The sequence below is a fragment of the Rana temporaria genome, chromosome 7 (genome assembly GCF_905171775.1).
Source record: "Rana temporaria chromosome 7, aRanTem1.1, whole genome shotgun sequence".
NCBI classification, from domain to species: Eukaryota; Metazoa; Chordata; class Amphibia; order Anura; family Ranidae; genus Rana; species Rana temporaria.
The window spans coordinates 22,450,397-22,470,903 of NC_053495.1; the positions used below are offsets into that span (position 1 = coordinate 22,450,397).

Sequence of the window (20,507 nt, forward strand, 5' to 3'; positions counted from 1 at the left end):
TGGATGCGCATGATCTTCCGGCCAAGGGCGATTCTGTGATGAAATCAGCACAGGAGGAGAGCCATTGATGCTGGGTAGTGAATACAAGCTCAAATCCAGGAAATAAAGGTATAAACATATCACAGTTTATTTTATTTTTAAATGCATGAATAAAAAGCAGCCAACATGTAAGATTGGCTTTTATCAGCAAAGCGCAGTGGATGATGGTGCAGATGACCCTAAAAACAGATCTCAGCCGATAGAAAGGATCTCAGGCAAAAGTGGAGGACTCGGGTCTCGGACCCAGTGAGTGGTAGATTCAAGCTAGGTGACCCCAGGGTGAATGGAAGAAGAGATGAGGTGCCTGTGGACTGGAAGTGACACGCTCAGGACACTGGAGAGGACGTCCTGGAGAGGCACTGAGGACACCGGGAAGCTGCTTCAAAGCGACGATGAATAGTAATAAAACGAATAGTAATAAAACAGCTGGTTGCTAAGATCAAGGTTCCTGATCCTGTGATGGACATCATTGCATTGGCTCAGGAACACTTCTAGAAATCGCTGTGCCATCCAAAAATAAAAAATAAAAAAGGTAAAAAAATGTATTATGCAAATAAGCCATATCTGAACATGATCCAGAACCAATGCCATCTTCTCTGGGCCAAAGCTCATTCAAAACATTCTACTGCAAATTGGGAAACTGTTCTGTGGTCAGACGATTCAAGTTTGACACCTCTGGAGTAATAAGAGGAACCTTGTGGCTTGTCAGCACTCACTATGAAAGCCGGCATCTCTGATAGTATGGGGGTGCATCAGTGCATATGGAATGGGCAGCTAGCACATCTGGAAAGGAGCCATCAATAAGAAAATATACCACAGTTTTAGGGAAGGACTTGCATATTCGAGCAGGACAATGCTAAACCAGATACTGCATCTATGACAACAGCATGCCTTAGTAGTATAATGCCTTGTACACAAGATCGCGATTCCTGAAGAGAAAAGTGCGATCTGAGCTTTTTGTCACAAATTCTGACCATGTGTATGCTCCATCGCACTTTTTCTGTCAGAATTCTGGCCAAGAAAAGATTGAGAGCATGATCTCAAATTTTCGTGACCGGAAAAATTCCTGTCGCGAATCGCGTTTGTATGCAATTACGACGCGCAAAAAACACGCATGCTCAGAATCAAGCAGAAGAGCCGAACTGCCTATTGAACTTCATTGATCTTGGCTCGTTGTACGTCACCGCATTCTTGAGGTTTGGAATTTCAGAAAAGATTAGTGTGACCGTGGAAATAGCGATCGTGTGTACGGGGCAGAAGAGTCTGTGGGCTTAACTGAACTGCCTGCACGCCAGACCTTTCACCGATTGAAATTTTTTGGCGTATCTTAAAACAAAAACCATAAAGACAACCCAGGACTGAGCCGATAGAATCCTATATGGGACAACATTCCTCTCCCCAAACTCCAGCAACTGGTCTCCTCAGTTGCCAGACATTTACAGACTGTTAAAAGAAGAGGGGATGCCACAACGTTCTAAACATGTTCCAACTTTTTTTGAGATGTGTTGCTCCTATCAATTTCAAAATTACCTTATTTTTTTTCTTGGTACATTTACACAGTTTAAAAATGAGATACGGTAAGTCATCTAGTTTCTATTGTGAATAAGAAAAACACGGTTTATGAGATTTACAAATCATTGCATTGTTTTTATGGGAGTTGTACTTGTACTGCATCCAACAGTGCTAAAATTAGGAATGTTTAAGTGGTAATCTCTTGTTGGGTGCTCCAATCCCCCGACTGCCTGTATTTTAAATTTATATTTTTGTTGGTCTGTTGCCACCTGCCCACCATATTACTTCTGAGCAACATTGCTCTTCATGCAGCATTTTTCCCTGGGCATGTGTGTGGTTATGAACACATTCCAAGCCCCACCAACAGCCCAAAGTACTTACTGGCATGATCAAGATTCCTGACGGAATTTGTTTTTTTTATATCAGGAAATCGGTCCAGAGACCACAATAACAAAACAAGCAAAGCAACAATGGTACAGATAAATATACATGTGCATAGATTACAAAATTTGAATATAAGTGATGCAAGTTTCATCCTGATTCTAAGCTGGTTTGCCATTAGAGGCTGAATAGATGCGACGGTGCTCTCACGCTAGGCAAAGCAATTTTTTTCATGGGATCTGCAAGTTATGGCGAAAAGGATGCAGAAGTGGAATGCAAGAAACAGATAGAAGGGGTGTGCAGATGGTGAAGAGCACACATATTCCTTCAGAATACAGGGGGCGGGGGTTGGGGAGACAATGCCAAGAGGTAGTGGTGTGCAGCTATTAGGGGTGGCGACAAGAATGTCCCTGACAGCACCCACAGGCCTGCCCAATTATGGAACCCAAATCACCTCACATCTTTACATAGAGTGCTCTCGTTTTACTAATTTGTATGTCTTGCTGAAAACAAGCAGTTTGAATAAAGACTCTAGAGCTTACTTCAAAAGTCAAGAGAAAACGGGATCACAGCAATACATTTTAGTGACTATGATGGCTAGGCAAGGTAATAGGCACAGTGTGTCGACTCCATACACACGAGATCCTAACAAGTTCAAAATAACTGACAGGTAAGCTCATCTTTGAGATATAATTAGGAAAACACTCCCCCTGTCCCCCTTAAGTTTACAGAAGTGACAAAGCAAAGTGAACCTGCACATCCCATCTTTACATGATATCTAGCGGTAATGCTTGCCCAGCAGGTTGCCTATACAGACATTTCAGAGGCCACTCTAGCACTGTCTGCTCTAGGCTGAGCTTAACCACTGGACCATATTGCTGGTCAAAGACCAGGCCACTTTTCGGCACTGCGTCGCTTTAACTGACAATTGCGCGGTCGTGCGACATGGCTCCCAAACAAAATTGTTTTTTCCATAAATAGAGCTTTCTTTTGGTGGTATTTGATCACCTCTGCGGTTTTTAGTTTTTGCGCTATAAACAAATAGAGCAAAATTTTGAAAATAAATAATATTTTTTATCCCCCAAATATTATATATATATATATATATATATATATATATATATATATATATATATATATATATATATATATATATATATATATATATATATATATATATATATATATATATATATCTATCCTCAGTTTAGGCCGATACGTATTAGTCTACATATTTTCCGTAAAAAAAAAAAAAAAAAAAAAAAAAAAAAAAAAAAAAGCGTTTATTGATTGGTTTGGGCAAAAGTTACAGCGTTTACAAAATAGGGGGTAGTTTTATGGCACTTTTAATATATATATTTTTTTTTAATAGTAATGGCGGCGATCAGCGATTTTTATCGGTACTGCGACATTATGGCGGACACTTCGGACATTTTTGACACATTTTTGGGACCATTGCCATTTTTATAGCGTTCAGTGCTATAAAAATGCATGGATTACTATAAAAATGCCACTGGCAGTGAAGGGGTTAACACTAGGGAGCAAGGAAGGGGTTAATCATGTTCCCTGGGTGTGTTCTAACTGAGGGGGGGGGGGGGGAGACTGACATGGGGAAATGACAAATCGCTGTTCATACATTGAATGAACAGACGATAGGTCATTTCCCCCCCTGACAGGACCGGGAGCTGTGCGTTTACACATACAGCTCCCGGACCTCGCTCTGTAACGAGCGATCGCGGGTGCCTGGCGGCGATCGCCCCTATTGGCTGCGAGGTGACGAATAGCTACGTGCTCTCGCCCAGCAGAGCCGACCTGCCCCCGTATAACTGCGGCGGCTGGTCGGCAAGCAGTCAAGACAGCTTGAGCACCCCCGCCACCCACCGCTTATAGGATTCACTGATAGGTTTTACTTCCTCTTTAATGGCTTGAGAGTTCAGTTGAGGGCAAATGTGACCGCCATCATTCACAGCATGCCTTGAACTTGACGGTTCTGGGAAACCGTTAAATTGATGGGTTTAGTTCCAATTTAATGGGTGGGTATGGTTATTTATTCCATCATCCTGTGCTCTAAGTGCAGTTACTGCAGGCAGTACGTGAGCATGCATACTAGGGCAGTACTTTATTTACCGTATGACAATAATTCTGGAGAACAGAGAACATCCACAGATAACACCCTAGTGTTGCCAACATTTATCACCAATCATTGTGTACAGTAATGTCACACTTACATGGTCTCCCCAGTTTTCGCCACATGGCAAAGAAACTGATCCAGTTCTGGATTTGCTTCTTTCTTTCCTTTCTTCTCAAATTCTGAAGAGAGAAAAAATAAAGTGCAATTAGGAGGCAGAAATATACTGGGGGTTATTCATCTCACAAAACCATAGCTTGGATAATTAATGAAAAAAAAAAATCAAGATGACAAAAAACACAATTTGTGAAGTATAGCTTTCAAAAAAGATAACGTAACCAATGCTCTAAAAATTACAGCTGGCACCCAACATTTTTTTTTCTTTTTCTAGTCAATGGAGCTGGGTGGTATTAACATAATTTATACACACACACACACAAAGAAGATGTGATCCCCTAGGCTCCATTCACACCTGAGCGTAGCGATTTACTGACGATTTTTAATCGTGTTTTAAGCGTTTTTGCACCTTTTTTTTTTACAAGCATTTTTAAAGTGTTTTAGAAGCGCATTACAAGTCTTTTACATCTTCATGTGTTTTTGTTTAGCCAATAGAAAGCACTAGGGGGGGGGGGGGACGAAATTAGGGGTGGAGAGCTGCCGTTTGAGCAGAAAACGAGCGACAAAATGCTCATAAAAATGCTCAAGTCAGGCGTGTCTATTGAGGTCTATGGGGCCAAAAAAGCTTGTAATCTGCCAAAAAGAAGCTCAAGCGTTTTGCTTCAGGTGACAGACTTCTCAGATGTGAACAGGAGCCATTGAAATGAATGGGATTAGGCTTGTTGAGCGTTTCAGAGCTCCAAGCAGAAAAATTGCTCAGGTATGAACAAGGCCTTAAACCCCACCTGGATTGCCCAGTATGGCCCTATACCCCTTTGCCAACAGTCAAATTCATCACCACTGGTTCTAGAAAAGCAACAGTGTGACTTCAAAATATCCAGGAACAGAAGAAATGTATCAAAATCACAGGATCATTTATTTCTTGTAAAAAGAAAAAAAAAAAGTCTGCCACACCTAGTGAGGTTTTCACAAAGAAAAGAAGGCTCATCTACTGACTTAGTAAATTACATTTCCTGTGACACATCAAATGGATTTCATCACTTTGAATTTAAGGTTTAATCATTCAGATATCTGGTACAACCCTGCCATCATTTGATTCCTATAGTCCCCAGGTATAGGGATACCCAATTCCTTCCGCCAGCCCCTCTGTCAGTACAGGTCACAAGAACAAAAAAGCTTCTGTAAGCTTAGCGTCTCAAGAGACCAGCAGTGAAGGCAGCAGGACCTTTATCCCCCGTTCACACCGGTGCGAAATGACAGTTCCAAACCACATGACGAGATGCATCCAATTGTGCCGGCCTTACACTTCGGATGGCCATACATTATACAATTTTCTTGCACAACTTTCCTTTAGGATTTACCAAAACCATAGAATAGAGGTCAAACCTAAACACTTTAAAACACTAAATTTGTATGCAATTAGGCAGGCCCTAGCACTACATAGTTAAAAAGGTAAATCTAAAGAAAGCCAAACGTGGCATGTAAGGGGGCGAGGAGCAAGAGGAAGTTACACTTTTGGGTGGAACTCTGCTTTAAAGCCATGATCTGCAAGGTTCCCTCAATTACCGTCTTCTAAAATTATGCTTTTTTTATTTGTACTCGTTAAATATCTTTATTTCTCATTTCTTGCCTTGGTGACACATTTCTGTCACCTGACAGGTATTGATTGCAATATAAATGGTGTCTCTCCACGGCACTTTTTAGACCCGGTAGTGCGCAGTGATACTCTGTGAGAGGAAGCCTTCTACACACCTTTATTGCACATATCCTGAGCAGCTCCTCCCAGCCTCACTCGAAGTTCCGTGTTGCTGTTGTAAATTGGGGGGGGGGGGTATGACAGTTCTGCTGGCAGCTATGGGAGGCTTTGTGTTGCTGTGGAAACCACATCTCTAAGCGGTCGTACATAAATTACAAACATTTTTGCCATTTGATACATAGCAATGTTCTTAGACATTGTATTGGATGACAGTGGAGCTTTGGAGGCATTAAGGGCTTGTTTATGGTAGCGTTGTCCTTTGAAAAGTGATCCACCAAGGATTGCTCTTCTAAGGGCATTTGACAGATGGTGAGGAAGGGATATGTCACCTCTTCACCAGCTGTTTTAACACCTAAAAACCAACAACATACCACATTGTATGTGGTTGTAGCGTGGGACCACTCACCTTATAGTGACCACCGAACATGACCTGGTAGAATTCTTTCAGAAAGTGGACCAGAACCGCAGGACATAATTGAAGTCTATGGGGAATGTGCAGCTAACCCACATGAAAACCATGGGTTAGCTGAGCTTTAGCCAAAGGGCAGCGTGAAGTCGCCCCAAAAGTGGAATTCCAGCTTAGGACCCAATGCACACTGCAGCTGTCAAATGCCCCTTTTACAGGCCTAGGACTTTTGTTTTTGCCCCTTTATGTTAGCCTTTTTGTACACACACACACACACACACGTTTAGGGGCAAAAATCTGAAGTCAACAAAATAGTGTCCAGGAGAGGAGCATTTGGACAAAAAAAAAAAAAAAACAGATGTGACACTAGGCATGCTCAGTGCTTGAGAGTTCATTAATTTTAATGGCCAGAATTAATATTCTGACCAATGAAATGAACGCCCAAACGCATTTGAAAATGCAGGGGGAAGGCATACAGAAGAACTAAGGCCTGGTTCACACCTATGCATTTTATGGAAAGGGCCTGGGACTTATCACATTTTTGGTTCCATAGACTTCAATGGATCAAAAACGTGTATTAAAAGAGGCAAAGTGCAACCTGTATAGGTGTGAACCAGGCCTTAGTGCGCATGAGGCCTTACCACTAGCGTTAACATGTCCCTCTTAACACATATGCCAACTAATCTGTGTAAAAAAAGATAATCATATATTTACCTATTCTCAAATCAGTCCGTCCCAGTTAAAGTGGAGGTCCGCAAATTTTTTATTAAAAGCCAGCAGATACAAATACTGCAGCTGCTGACTTTTAATGGACACTCATCTGTCCAGGGTGCCCGCGATGGCAGCCGAAGCCAAGCAATCGCTCGGGGTGCCCCCGCCGACATCCTCTGTGAGGGAATCAGGAAGTGAAGCGGTGCGGCTTCAATCCCCAGATTCCCTACTGCGCATCCTCACTGGTCCCCGCTCTCTTCTGGTTGTTCCGAAAAGCAGAGGTTCCATTTTTGTGTGGACCTCCACTTTAAGTGATCCAGCTCCCCCGTGTCAGCCAGCAGTGGCTGTAGGGGAGAGGAGGGAGCGACTACAATGGACCCACCAACACACAGCTCCTTTATTTGCAACGTAGAGAGCGTCCTAACTCTCCTGTAGTCCAAGAGAGGGGGCGAGATCGACACTCCACACCAGGGAGAAAGCCTCGCAATACGGTGTGGAGTTACAGACAGAACAGGAAGTGAGGATTTCTCAATAGAAATAAGGACATTTAAAAGCAAAATGGAAGGATGAGGTAAGTGAAGGAAGACTGCACTAAGGTAAAGGAAGCTATTTAAAAAAAAAAAAAAAAAAAAAAATTGTACCTTTACAACCCCTTGATAAGTCTGGAACTCCACTTTAAGTGGTTAACGCATTTATTCTACAGCTCAATTTCCTACTTTTTGCCTGTCAGCAGAGGGAGCCAATGCACACAGAAGTTTTTTTTTACCTTAATGCATAGAATACACTTAGGTAAAAAAAAACAAAAAAAACTCCCGACTTTAGAGCCATTTTAAAACTTGGATCAGAAAGGCATTTAAAAAGCTTAAATGGAGGTAAATACTGATGGTGGGCTCTAACCCTTATAATCAGAGGCCATGTAACGATGCCTGCTGGTGAAAATCTAGAGCAGTGTTTTTCCCTGGAAAGCAGAATTTTTTTTTTTTAATCCCCCCCCCACTCCCCCAGCAAGCTTTCGTTACCATCCCAAAACAATCTACTTTTATAGAGCACTGGACAATCGTTAACAGGTTCAACTTTAGACGACATTCACATGACTGCAGGGGAAGCACACCGTCAGGAAGGAGCATATTTCTGCAGCCAGGAGTCACAGGTGCTTGTGCGCAGCTATAGCCAGTGACAGGCTGACAGACACATCGGTTCTACACATGTAGCCACACATCTGAGCAGTTACATGCGCACAGGGATCGGTGAATGGCCATGAACGCAGAGGTGCGATTACATGTGCTCAACTGCAGCATCTATCAGCCTGATGTGTAAAGGCTTTCTGGCCATGGCTGTATGCAAATGCCTATAGTTTTTTTTTTTAGCTCAGAAATGCTCAACAGTGCGCAACCATGAGAATGGGGCCTTAGCATCCAGAACTATCAGAATCGCATGCCGTTTCCCCCGCCGCTCCTGCGTGAACCCAGGCCGAAGTTACTATGACAAGCCTGGGTTCACACAATAGCAATGGGAAACCGCATGCGATTCAGACAGGAATCACACTGCATTCCTGTTCAAATTGCATGTGATCCGAATCCATTTATTATGTATGGGCTTAAATCGTTCACAACGGCATTGGTATTAGGGAGTACTTGAGCACAAGTATCGGTACTCTTATTCATTGATAAAAACGGTATTGGTGCAACCCTACAGGTGAATGTCCACAGTGCAGACGTAGACTGGATCCACACTGTTCTGTGAGCATGCAGCGCCTGCCAATTCACAATTAGGCCCACATAGTTTTCACTTCTAAAACACTCATAAAGCAAATGAATGCGTGAAAAAGTAAAACTATAAAAAATATCAAGGGCTGACAGCTGGACGGTGCACCAAGCGCTACCAGCATTCCGGGGCATTTGCCCCTATACACATATTGCCCTAAATGCTAGTACAACTCTGTGCACCATCCTGCCACAGCAGCGGTCAGCCTCAGAGTCTTACAGGATGCAACAGCGGTATTGATGGCTTGCCTGTGTCTTTCACTTGAACCCAAGGGCTGGAGTCTCGTGTACCAGGGATAAAAGTGTGCACGAGGCCTAAAAACATTTGTAAACTAAAGACAGATGTACAAAATTATTGAATACTGACTCAGGTTACATCAATTTTTTTCTTAGGTCTCAGCTACAGTACCGTCTGGAACACAGAAGACCTCAATTCTAAACAGACAAGGCACTAAACCAGGGGTCTCAAACTGGCAGCCCTCCAGCTGTTGCAAAACTACAAGTCCCATCATGCTTCTGCCTGCGGGAGTCATGCTTGTTACTGTCAGCCTTGCAATGCCTCATGGGACTTGTAGTTTAGCCAGTCGCCAGTTTGAGACCCCTGTCCTAAAAGCTGGAACCACTCAGTACAGAGTTCAGCCCTGTGCATCCGTAGACTGACAGGCTCCCTGCATCAGGGCTGGACACTGCAACTGTCCCTCCTGGGCACACTAAAAGCATCAGAAGGGACACACTGCAGCAGGATGCCCCGTGTACAAGGAGCATTAGAAAAAGACATGACAGAATTGATGACACTTGTGTGAAAAATCAATTCAAATACAGAAATAAAAAAATATATACACACACACACACACATACATACATACATACATACATACATACATACATAAAATTATATATATATATATATATATATATATATATATATAATTTTATATGTATGTGTGTGTATATATATATATATATATATATATATATATATATATATATATATATATATATATATATATATATATATATGTAACAAGCATAAAGTCAAAGTATCATTAAGCAATTGCAGGAGTGCCATATTCTAGTGACACCTGAAAACAGCATGCAACGCATGTATCTAGCCCAGTGTTTCATTCCAGTCCTCAGGCCCCCCCAACAGGTCAGGTTTTCAGGATTTCCCTCAGATGAAAAGGCTGTGGTGATTACTAAGGCAGTGAAACTGATCAAATCACCTGTGCAAAATAATGGAAATCCTGAAAACCTGACCTGTTGGGGGGGCCTGAGGACTGGAATTGAGAAACACTGATCTAGCCATACAAGTGCTAGAGTGCCCCGTTACAATGGCAAGGCTTGCTGACACTTACAGTATAGTAGCGGATGTAAAGCCGTACACTGTATGCATAAACAGATTCTCTTCTCTCATAGTGCAACAGAATACAGCATGAAGCTGGATTGTGCTGGTACTGCTGGGGGAATTGTTGGGGGGGGGGGGTGGAGACAGGATCCCAGGAAATGCTAGAGAGCAGGCAAACAGCACAATGAAAAGGAGGGGGTGGGGGTGCCAATCTCTCCAGCTACAGAACACGCACGCTCAATCACACCCAGTTCACAAGATTTTTTTTTTGTAAAGGCACACCCTTCTCGCCTGTCTCACACACTCACCACCCCCACCAGCCTTGGCAAGATTGATAATTATGCTGAAATTTTTCCAAGTAGGGCAGAAAACTAGCCGGGTCTTCCTCTACTGTGCACAAGCAACAGTCCAGAGTAGGGATACCTAAAACAACATATTCCTATAGAAAAACAATACAGGAACCCAGTTCACCAAAAAATAAATAGAAATTAAGTATTCTGATTCCCCTCTAGTCAAGTTTCCCCCAACTTATTTTTCAGCATAAAGCTTGTTGACATTGAGGATTATTTTGGAAACAACGTAAAGGAAATCAGTGGCGACCTCTGCAGCAACCGGTCATTGTGTTACTAATTATCTGAGTATAAAAGGCTTGTGTATACAGAGCCAGCCTGTGTTTGAAATGCAGGTAAAACGCAGGTCAGCAGATTCCAGTTTACCTCAATGGAATGTTGTGGGTGACAGTCGTGTTTGTCAGCTTTGCATTAATTGGAACCCTATGAGGTCGATTCAGTAAAAAAGCAAAACCTGGTGCAGCTCTGCACAGAAACCAATCAGCATCCAGTTTGTTTATTTTTTAAGTTAAAGCTTAAAAGGGGTTGTAAAGGTTTGTTTTTTTATTTTCTAAATAGGTTCTAATAGCTTTAAGCTAGTGCATTGTTGGTTCACTTACCTTTTCCTTCGATTTCCCGTCTAACTTTCTCACTTCCTGTTTCTCCTCAGTAAGCTTGCCCCCATCATCTGAGCTGTTCTGGCTGTGCGTCTCCCCGCAGGGATGAAATCCTAAGGGATGGGGCGAGGACGCTGACCATCCCTCAGCCAGAACGGCTCGGATAATGGGGCCAAGCTTACCGAGGAGAAACAGGAAGTGAGAAATTCAGCCAAAGAAAAAAAAAATATTTAGAAGGGAAATTGAAGGAAAAGGTAAGTGAACCCAACAATGCACTAGCTTAAAGCGGGAGTTCACCCATAAAAACATTTTTAACCTTAGATTGATGCTCATTTTGTCTAGGGGAATCAGCTAGGGGAATCTGGGATGCGACCGTCGGAAGCCTGTCAAAATAGGAACGCCCAGTCCCGCAGACCATACCCGGAAGCGGCGGAGAAGATCGCTCTCTAAAACGGTAAGTAATGCTTTGATTTTTAAAAAACTAGCTGATTCCCCTTGACAAAATGAGCATCAATCTAAGGGTAAAATTTTTTATTTCCGGGTGAACCTCCACTTTAAAAGGAACCCATTTAGAAAAAAAAAAAAAAACCTTTACAACCCCATTAAAGCCAAACTACACTGCATCTGAGAACCACAAACCAAAAACGTCATTTGATTGTTAATGTTCAAAGTAAGGCTGCAACCAACGATTATTTTCATAATCGATTAGTTGGCCGATTATTGTTTTGATTAATCGGATAATAGCCTTAAAAAAAAAAAATGTTGCATTTTTTTTTTTTGGCCCAATTTGTTGTTGGGCAGATTACAAAACACAAATTGCAGCAAAAACACATTACATGCTTTTCTGCAGCTTCTCCATTGAAGTATATTGAACCAAAAAAAACATAATAGCACCGTTTTGCGTTAAAAAGTCTTTGCCCTTTCCAAATACGCAGCAGCTGAAAAAAAATCATGGATGTGAACGTGTCCCATAGGAAAACATGTAAATGAACTGTAGTGTGTTTCTGCAAAAAACACCAAAAAACAGGTGTGACCCAGGCCTGAGATGTTTAGTAACATAATGGGGTTAAAAAAACTAAAATAAGTACAAAAAGAGTATATAATCGCTACTGTAAGGGGTTAATTTTTTTACTGTGGGACAGTGAAAGTAATATTTACAGTAGCGATTTGCTTTTTTGTACTATAAAGGGCTCATTTTAGTTTTTTTAACCCCATTATGTTACTGGCCGATTAATCGATTTATGAAATTAATCGATTACAATTTTCATAATCGATTAGTTGTTTCGGCCCTAGTTCAAAGCAATCCATCCACGTCTCCATGATCTATTTTGCAGAGACATCACTTTTGAAAAACACCCCCCCCCCCCCTAGCTTTTCTGGCCATCTTGCATAAGGGCAGATTCCTTATGTAGCATTTACTTCCTGAAATTAATCTGCCCCTAGCTCAAGCATGCAGGCAGAAGGGTGTGCTTAACTGAGAAAGCCCCTCCTTCCTTCCTGAAGACTCCTGGGATATATGACATCATTTGCCTAGGCCTGGAAACCAGGAAGTAACTGAAGAAATGTAAAAAGGAAAGGTTAACCACTTCCCGACCGCCGCATGTAGATATACGTCGGTAGAATGGCACGTACAGGCACATTGGCGTACCTGTACGTCCCTGCCTGCCTCGCCCCTCCCCCCCCCCCCGCGCTACATGCGGTGGTCGGGTTCCCTCGGGGAGCGATCCGGGAAGACGGCGCGGCTATTCGTTTATAGCCGCTCTGTCGCGATTGCTCCCCGGAGCTGAAGAACGGGGAAAGCCGTATGTAAACACGGCTTCCCCGTGCTTCACTGTGGCGCTGCATCGATCGAGTGATCCCTTTTATAGGGAGACTCGATCGATGACGTCAGTCCTACAGCCACACCCCCCTACAGTTGTAAACACACACACTAAGTGAACCCTAACTCCTACAGCGCCCCCTGTGGTTAACTTCCAAACTGCAACTGTCATTTTCACAATAAGCAGTGCAATTTAAATGCATTTTTTGCTGTGAAAATGACAATGGTCCCAAAAATGTGTCAAAATTGTCCGAAGTGTCCGCCATAATGTTGCAGTCACGAAAAAAAATAAAATACGCTGATCGCCGCCATTAGTGGTAAAAAAAAAATAATTAATAAAAATGCAATAAAACTATCCCCTATTTTGTAAACGCTATACATTTTGCGCAAACCAATCGATAAACGCTTATTGCATTTTTTTTCACCAAAAATAGGTAGAAGAATACGTATCGGCCTAAACTGAGGAAAACAATTTTTTTTATATATGTTTTTGGGGGATATTTATTATAGCAAAAAGTAAAACATATTGCAATTTTTTCAAAATTGTTGCTCTAGTTTTGTTTATAGCACAAAAAATAAAAACCGCAGAGGTGATCAAATACCACCAAAAGAAAGCTCTATTTGTGGGGAAAAAAGGACGCCAATTTTGTTTGGGAGCCACGTCGCACGACCGCGCAATTGTCTGTTAAAGGGACGCAGTGCCGAATTGTAAAAACCCCTTGGGTCATGTAGCAGCATATAGGTCCGGTCCTTAAGTGGTTAAACATACAAATATAATATACCTTCCTATCTATGTACTAATACTAGCACCATAAGGATTAAAAATAGTCGATGTTGGTTGAGAAAAGTGTGAAAGTGGTTGTAAACACTATACCTGGAAGTAACTCCAGGAGGTGTCGCAGGCCGGAGGGGGGTACGAGGACCGCTGTGGAGGCTTTGATGTAAGGTAGGCAATTCATAATGAGTTAGTATGCTATGCATACTAACTCTTCATGCCTTTGTGTTTCAGGGTTTTTTTGTTTTACACTAGGGTTTACAACCACTTTAAGTTCCGCTTTAACTGAACAAGCTGAAGTTGGAAGCAGATTGCCTCTCATGCACAGCTGCACCAGATTTTGCTCCAGTTTTAGTAATCAACCCCACTTTGTCCTACTGGAGATGCACATACTTTGCCGGCACTGCAGGTCACGCGCAGCCTTTAGCATTCCAAGCGTTTTAGCAGCTCTGCATTTATTCATTAAATTTCAATAATTTATAGCCTACTCCAATTAATCTGAATGGGTATTTTAATCTTCCCATAAATGTACTTTAATTCTGCAACACATATTCACTACGCCCAGTGAATAGGCACTGATGTCTCAATTCACAAAGCCTGACCTCTGAAACAGAGGCGCTGGGGGGAGGAGTTTCAGGAGTCGGTAAAGAAATCACAGCTTGAATGCAGCAAGGATCCATGGGATATGTAGTCCTTAGAAATGGAGGAGAAGCTGCAAGGCATGCACAGAATCCATGAAGTTGTGGAAAGAGACAGTCAAACAGTCAGGCAGAACATGAAAGGACATTTTTTCAAGTAAGACTATATTGGACTGTCAACAAAACTATTGTTTGTTTTGTTATTACAACGCGAATCTTATGAAATTAAAGTGTATGATGCGATTCTAGGATTTCCTTTAAGCCCTGGTTCACACTGGCGTGATTTGACAGTTCAAAATCCCATGACAAGTCACACCCCATTGCCAGAAACAGAACCATTCAAATCCTTGCAACTCAAGTTGCAGCGACTTTGAAATCTGTTCCTGTACTACTTTTTGGGGATTTAATTGCGACTCGCATATACTTCTGTTAAAGGGGTTGTAAAGGTACAATTTATTTATTTTCTAAATATCTTCCTTTACTTTAGTGCCGTCCTCCCTTACTTACCTCATCCTTCCATTTTGCTTTTAAATGGAAATCCTCACTTCCTGTTCTTCTGTCTGTAACTCCACACAGTAATGCAAGGCTTTCTCCCTGGTGTGGAGTGTCGTGCTCGCCCCTCCCTTGGACTACAGGAGAGTCAGGACGCTCTCTACGTTGCAGATAAGAGAAAGGAGCTGTGTTAGAGAGCGTCCTGACTCTCCTGTAGTCCAAGGGAGGGGCGAGCACGACACTCCACACCAGGGAGAAAGCCTTGCATTACTGTGTGGAGTTACAGACAGAAGAACAGGAAGTGAGGATTTCTCAGAAGAAATAAGGACATTTAAAAGCAAAATGGAAGGATGAGGTAAGTGAAGGAGGACTGCACTAAGGTAAAGGAAGCCATTTAGAAAATAAATAAAAAAAAATTGTCCAAAGTCCAGTACAAAATCAAATTGAGAATCTGCGGCCAGACTTAAAAAAAATTGTTCACAGACGCTCTCCATCCAATCTGACAGAGCTTGAGATATTTTTCACAGAATAATGGGCAAAATGTCCCTCTCTAGATGTGCAAAGCTGGTAGAGACATCCCCAAAAAGACTTGTAGTTGTAATTGAAGTGAAAGGGGGTTCTACAAATTATTGACTCCGGGGGGCGCCATACAAATATACCTCACACTTTTCCCATATTTGTAAAAAAAATTGGAAATCATTTTCCTTCCACTTCACAATTATGTTCCACTTTGTGTTGGTCTATCAAATAAAATCCCAATAATTGACATTTATGTTTTTGGCTGTAACATGGCAAAATGTGGAAAATTTCAAGGGGGTATGAATACTTTTTCAAGGCACTGCATCAGCATGAGTTAAGTCTGACAATTTTTTTTCCCTGAGCTCCGCAGAGTGCAACTTTAGCTTCCCGCAACCTAATTTCTGAAATCTCAGACAAGCTTTATAAAATGGACTTTAAATGGCTGTAGAGGAGACTTCAGATAAACGGGTACTACTTATGTAGGAGAATATGTTTAACCCCTTTTCGCCGAGCGTACGCATATATATCAGCTTTCAGGGGCTATCCCGGGATGATGCCCACAGCTGTGGGCATCATCCCGGTATCATTTTTTAGAGCAGGCAATCGGCTTTCCAGTGATGATAACCTTTGCGGCTAAAAGCCACTTGATTGTTATCCCGGAGGAGACATCACCACCCTTCCGCTGCCCTTACCGGGCCTCCCGTCCCACCGAGAGACCTGATACACGATACACCACCTCAGGCACCTAGAGAGACTAAATCGAAGCCGCAAACGGCTTTGATTCAGTCTCTTCAATGTAAACATGGAAGCGATGTCACTTCCGGGTTACTCGGCTGCCAATGGAGCTGGATTTAATACACTGTATTCAGAATCGTTGTTTTCGGCGATCTGAATACTTTGACGTGCAAAAGGAGGGTTCGGGGGTACCACTTATTACAAGGGATGTTTACATTTTTTCCCAACAATTTAAAAAAAAAACTATTTTATATTACAAAAAAAAAAATATATATATTATATATTTATTTTTTTTAAGCGCCCCTGTTCCTGTGAGCTCACGCAGCAAAGAAAATGCATACGGAATTTCACGCCCGCATATGTAAACGGTGTAGGACAGAAACAACTAATCGATTAATCGACAACTAATTGATTATGAAATAAATTTTCATAATCGATCGGCCAGTAACCCAATGGGGTTAAAAAAAACTAAAATAAGCCCTTATAGTACAAAAAAGCAAATCGCTACTGTAAATATTACTTTCACTGTCCCACAGTAATGCCCTGTACACGCGATCCGAAAATCGTACGGAAAATGCCGCTTTCGAAACGATCGTACGATAATCGGATCATTAGTACAGCGCTTCCGAGAGCCGATCGGGACAGTTCATCCGATTTTAATTTATCGGACATGCACGAAAAAAAAAAAATCGTACGATGCCAGATCGTGCGATTTTCGTATAATCAGTACAGCTGTCGTTCGAAAATGCAATACAAATGCATTACAACACATGACATCACTTCCGATTTTTTATTCTGCCGTACGACAATTTTCGTGACTTTAGTAAACTCATCAGATTCGACGTGATATTAGCATACAAAAAAAAACGGACGATCATTCGTCCGATAATCGGATCGTGTGTACCGGGCATTAGGCTTCATTTCCATGGACGTTTTTACAGCTCCTTTTTTTACAGCTCAAAAACGCCGCGGTAGCATTTTTTTGTGTTTTTGAGCGTTTAACGTCTGGCGTTTTTACAGCTCTAAGGCTGGAGCTTCAGAACGTACTGGTCCTGTTTTTTTTTTTTTGCAGCTTAAAAACGGCTCAGCCATCTACAGCTCAAAAACGTCATGGTGGGCATGAGGCCATAGACTAACATGGAGAGCCGTTTTATAAGCTGCAAAAAATGCTCAGAAAAGTGGCTGTAAATACGTCCATGAAAAACTTTTTTTTCCAAAAAAGTTGTGTTTAAAACACTGCTGCACAAATACCTTGACATGAAATATTGCAGCAATTGCCATTTTATTCTCTAGATTCTCTGCTAAAAAAAAATATATATAATGTTTGGGGTTCTAAGTAATTTTCTAGCAAAAAATATGGATTTTAACTTGTAAACACCAAATGTCAGAAATAGGCTTAGTCATGAAAGGGTTAATCTCTGTATCAGCTGAGGCCAGTCACTTGGCTGGGTATGCAAGAAAAGGTTTACAATCATTTTAAAAAAAGGCAAATGAGAGCATATGTGCTTTAACCAGTTGCCAACCAGCCGCCGTCGCTATACGGCAGCAGGTCAGCTCTCCTGCTCAAATCGATGTAGGGCGGCTGGCGCGGGCGTGTGCCTGCGGGTCGGGCAGACTCAATGGGCCAGAGCCACAGTGAGAGTACGCCGGCGTCGTAAATTTCCTGCGTCGTATCTTTAGTTTGAATCCTCAAACCAAGATAAGACGGCATCTGGGTTTGATCCGACAGGCGTACGGCTTCGGATCGTAGATGCAATACTTCGGCGTCCGCTGGGTGGAGTTTGCGTCGTTTTCCGCGTTGGGTATGCAAATTAGCTATTTCCGACGATCCACGAACGTACGCGCGGCCGTCGCATTCTCTTACGTCGTCTCTAGACGGCTTTTTCGGCGGATAGTTAAAGCTGCCATTTTGCGGCGTATAGTTAGATTTGCCATGTTAAGTATGGCCGTTGTTCCCGCTTCAAAATTTGAATTTTTTATTTTTTTGCGCAAGTCGTCCGTGAATCGGAATGTACGCAAGTCACATCCAAGTTTAAAAAATGACGTCCTTGCGACGTCATTTCACGCAATGCACGGCGGGAAAATTTGGGACGGCGCATGCGCAGTTCATTCGGCGCGGGGACGCGCTTCATTTAAATGAAACCCGCCCCCTAATCGCCGATTTGAATTCCACCGCCAGAGATACACTACGCCGCCGTAACTTGCGGCGCAAATTCTTTGAGGATTCAAAGCAGCCAAAAGTAAGTTACAGCGGCGTAGTGTATCTCACATACGCTGCGCCGATCTATTTCTATCTGGATCTGGCCCAATGTGTCGGCAAACCCGCAATCTACAGAGGCAGAATGTAAACAAGGAGGATTCCCATTCTGACAGATTTACTGTTCCCAGGGATCAGGAACAGCGATCTCCATCATGTCCATGCCAGTCGTGCCCCCCCTACAGTTATAACACATACTGAGGGAACACATTTAACCCCATTGATCCCCCCCTAGTGTTAACCACTTTCCTGCCAGTGTCAGTTTTACATTGATCAGTGCATTTTATAGCACTGATCAATGTAATAATTTTACTGGTCCCGAAAAAGTGTCATTTGGGGCCAGATTTATCCGCTGCAATGTCGCAGTCCCGCAAAATAAATAAAATCACAGCTCCCCGGCATTACCATTAAAAACAATAACAATATATAAAAGAGTTGCTAAATCTATCCCAGAGTTTGTAGAAGCAATACGTTTTGCGCAAACTAATCAATATACGCCTATTGGGATTTTTTTTTACCAAAAATATGTAGAAGAACATATAATAAGCCTAAACTGAGGACTACATTTTTTTTTCTTTGATATGCATTGTTGCCCCCCAAAAAAAATTCTTAAAGTGGAGTTTCCATCCCAAACTTTTTTTTCCATTATTGTGCCAATTAGACCTAAAAAAGAAAAAAAAAAAAATGTTTTACTCATCTGGAAATGCCTGTTGCTATGCGGTCCCACAAAATCTGTCTTTGGAATCACCTAGGATCCTGACATCTCCCTCTAATGCTCCTGGGAACTGTGTGTCATCATTTCCCAGGATGCAGTGCGCTACCCAATTATCACTCCCCATCCAAGACTTCCAGGAAGTAAGTGCTTGTGGGCTTCACAATGCCTACAAGCAAAATGACAACGGTGTGGACATAGCTTTATAAACTATCTTTTTTGAATAACTATGCGGAGCGGCGGCGGATTGTAAAATAGTAAGTGAGCGGATTTATATTATAAAAAACGCATTATGAAAGGACATGCATTGAAAAAATGCTAATTGTGGTTGGAACCTCCTTTAACATTGTTGCTCCTTGTTTATAGCACAAATAAAAAATAAATAAAAAACACACGCAGAGGTGATCAAAGACCACCAAAAAAAAAAACTATTAAGGCTGCATTCACACCTGAGCGTATTCATGCTTATTTGCGCATTTGCATGCAGCGACGTCCGACGTTTTTGTACTTCGTCGTTTTTTTATTTTAGCCAATAGGAAAAATTATCATCTTTTCATCACTTGTTGCTATGTTGGAAGATTTTTTTTTATCTTCTGCCTGGGTGAAATGTTCTATTGATTAAAGCGACAAAACGCCCATAGCAAACGCTAGTCGTCGCGCTAGTCGCTTGATTCGAGCGTTTCCATTACTTTCTATGGGAAATAGAAACGCTAAAAAATGCCCAAACCGCCCGATTCGTGTGACAAAAAAGGGTCCGGAACTTGTTTGAGCTTCAGGCGCTTGGCGTGGGGATGTGAAACATCTCCATAGGGAATAATGTATTTTTTTCCCCTCTAGCGTTTTTGAGCGTCGCGCTTCAGGCAACAAAACGCTTAGGTGTGAATGCAGCCTTATGGGAGAGAGAAAAAAAAAGGGGACGTCGCTTGTGTTTGGGTACAACGTTGCATTTGACAAAGCGACGCAGCACCAAATCGCAAACAATGGCCTGGTCATTAAGGGGGCAAATCCTTCTGGGGCTGAAGTGGTTAAAAGCCCAACTCTGGGAACTCTTTATGCTGCAGATATCACCTTTAGCCCAGGTTCACACTGGGCTGCGGGAGTGAAGCTGTGCGAGTTCAGCTGAACATCGCACGATTTCACTCCCGCTGGCAGTCCCGATTTCGGCCGCGATTTAAGAGACATCTGTGCAGGTTTCTGCACAGATGTCAATGTAAATCGCGGCCAGAAATCGCAAAAAGTAGTACAGGAACTACTTTTTGAAATCGGTGCAGCGCCGCAGGTGCGGCGTCGCACCGATTAGGACGGTGTCAGTGCCGACAAATGCCGCCGATTTGAGATGCGATTTCACATGTGAAATCGCATCTCAAATCGAAGCAAATCGTACCCAGTGTGAACCTGGGCTTACGTTCCATCCCACCAAGCACATCAGGACAAATTTAAAGACAATGCAGGAAAG

At 42.3% G+C, this 20,507-nt stretch overlaps 1 protein-coding gene across 1 annotated transcript in view; it reads right to left on the reverse strand.

Annotated features, from left to right (window-relative positions):
- PPP4R2 (protein phosphatase 4 regulatory subunit 2) overlaps positions 1-20,507 on the reverse strand; it is a 56,156-nt gene that overhangs the window by 31,947 nt on the left and 3,702 nt on the right. The window contains exon 2 of the mRNA XM_040359063.1: positions 4,161-4,242. Coding sequence (XP_040214997.1) covers positions 4,161-4,242 — 82 coding nt within the window. The remainder of the gene's footprint in view (positions 1-4,160; positions 4,243-20,507) is intronic.